The following is a 1,883-nucleotide window of genomic DNA, read 5'->3' as shown; positions in this document are numbered from 1 at the left end:
CGACCTCGTTTTTCAACTAGCTTCTCGGTGTTTGGATATCCGATGAAACACTCCTTCTCGTGTTTGATATATTACATCAAGAGATCGCTTTTTTTCGCCGGCTATCCATTTTCGAAGTATCAACGCACGTATAAATTGCAATGGCTTCGTGACGGTCACGCATTTATATTTCGCAAGTTTTAGCTGTCAACCCCCCTGAAATTTTTTGCACGATACTTTCTATACAGGTTGCTACTTGTTTCCTTCTTCCGTAAAATCAGAAAACCAGAAGAGAATGATCACTAAAATATGCCTCAGAGTTTAAAAAAATTCTCAAGCCGTTCACTCATTTTCTCTCACCGTATCGAGGCTCAAGTGAACGGTTGAGCCTCGAGCCTCGAAGGATTTTGAATATTTGAATATTTTTCGCTGTTTCTCAGCAATGGATGATCGCTGGAACTTGGAACTTGGTCAAAGAGAAGTAAATTTATCCGTTTGGCCATCGCCGGAGTTTGAGCGTGACTGATGCCTGAGAAGCGTGATTTTATCGGCGAGATGTGGGGTAAGCTAGAAATTACTTTCCAGTCTTACTTTTCTAGATACGAATGACAACCCGGGAATTTAAGAAGTCGTTTAAATCGCATTGAATCAGGCAAATAACCACACAAAAAGCGAGAAAGTTACCACGACAATAAGGTACGGCTTTTTTGTTGAGAACTTTTGCGTGTAAATATCTTTTTCAGTTTGTTATCGAGATTCCCATACAAATCCTTATGACAGCCCTGGAAAGGGGAACACACAGCACTAGTGCCCAGTGTTCGGGGGAACAGCTCTAAACTTGAGACCGCAATCTTGTCACATAAGCATACATGGAGGGGTGTAGTGGCAGCTTAATCGCTGCTTGACTTCAACTAGTTTCCTATCCCGCGCGCCTGATAACTTCAGAGATATAATAAATATCTTACCAACCTCGTTTTCTCGGTCCCAGATCCTTTTTGTTTTCATTTGATTTATGGCCCCCGTGCATACTGTAAATTTTAAAACTCTCTTACATGAGGTAATTGCCAACCGCTGCTTGTTTTTCTTTCCCCTTATTATCCCTTGTGCAAGTGTCCGATGCAATATGGCGGTGAAATTGTAATAATGGCTCACCGCTTTGAAATGGGCAAAGACAAAAAGAGCAGGAAACGTTTAACTGGTCTGACTGAAGACATTCTTGAGTCAAAGACCGCGAAACAATCCGGGAGGGTAAAGCAACGACGAGAGAGGCAAGGAGAAAAGGACGACACGGTAAGATGACATGGCCAGTTTGGCGACTAGCTTGTCGATCGATCTGTGTGCAGGTGTGCACACAGCCGGTCAAGGTTTTCAAATCAGTATTTGAACGACATCTTTTAAGCACCCATTTCAAATACATACGATATGGTTTGAAGAACGAAGAGGCAGAACTCCAGGAATTCAGGGCCACTACTATTTCCATAGATATCATTGAATGACAATTTTGCCTATTCGTTCTTCAAACGCTTTACAGCACATGTACATGTACGACTAATTTGCGAATCAAGTATATTAGAATGGGCTCTACTGTTACTCAGTCATGATAAACAGTATATAAAGGCAAGCAAAGTCCTCCTTGTCTCTCCACTTTCCAAAGCTTTTACGAAAACCTACGTTTTGTAATTCGTGGGCCTTCGTTTTTGAAAACCTCCGTTTTTGATTGTTTCAGTGGGGACGGTTATATATATAAACGGAGGTTTTCGGAAACAGAGGTTTACAAAAATATGCTATAATTTGTGGATGGGGGATGAAAATTACAGTTGTCAATGGAAAAAGTGCTACGGTACACCCGTAAGCTGGAAACCAATAATTATTATAGTAGCGAGTAAACACTTAAGGCATACTGG

General features: G+C 41.3%; 1 protein-coding gene across 2 annotated transcripts in view; it reads left to right on the top strand.

Moving 5' to 3' along the window:
• Positions 1 to 1,065: 1,065 nt before the first annotated feature.
• LOC137988007 (bystin-like) overlaps positions 1,066 to 1,883 on the top strand; it is a 28,343-nt gene continuing 27,525 nt past the window's right edge. For both annotated transcript variants that reach the window (XM_068834076.1, XM_068834075.1), the window contains exon 1: positions 1,066 to 1,269. In XM_068834076.1, coding sequence (XP_068690177.1) covers positions 1,096 to 1,269 — 174 coding nt within the window. In that variant the 5' untranslated portion in view covers positions 1,066 to 1,095. The remainder of the gene's footprint in view (positions 1,270 to 1,883) is intronic.

The sequence above is a fragment of the Montipora foliosa genome, unplaced genomic scaffold (genome assembly GCF_036669935.1).
Source record: "Montipora foliosa isolate CH-2021 unplaced genomic scaffold, ASM3666993v2 scaffold_401, whole genome shotgun sequence".
Taxonomy (NCBI): Eukaryota; Metazoa; Cnidaria; class Anthozoa; order Scleractinia; family Acroporidae; genus Montipora; species Montipora foliosa.
Note: the sequence above shows the minus strand (reverse complement) of the source record. Positions and strands in the feature narration are given on the sequence as shown.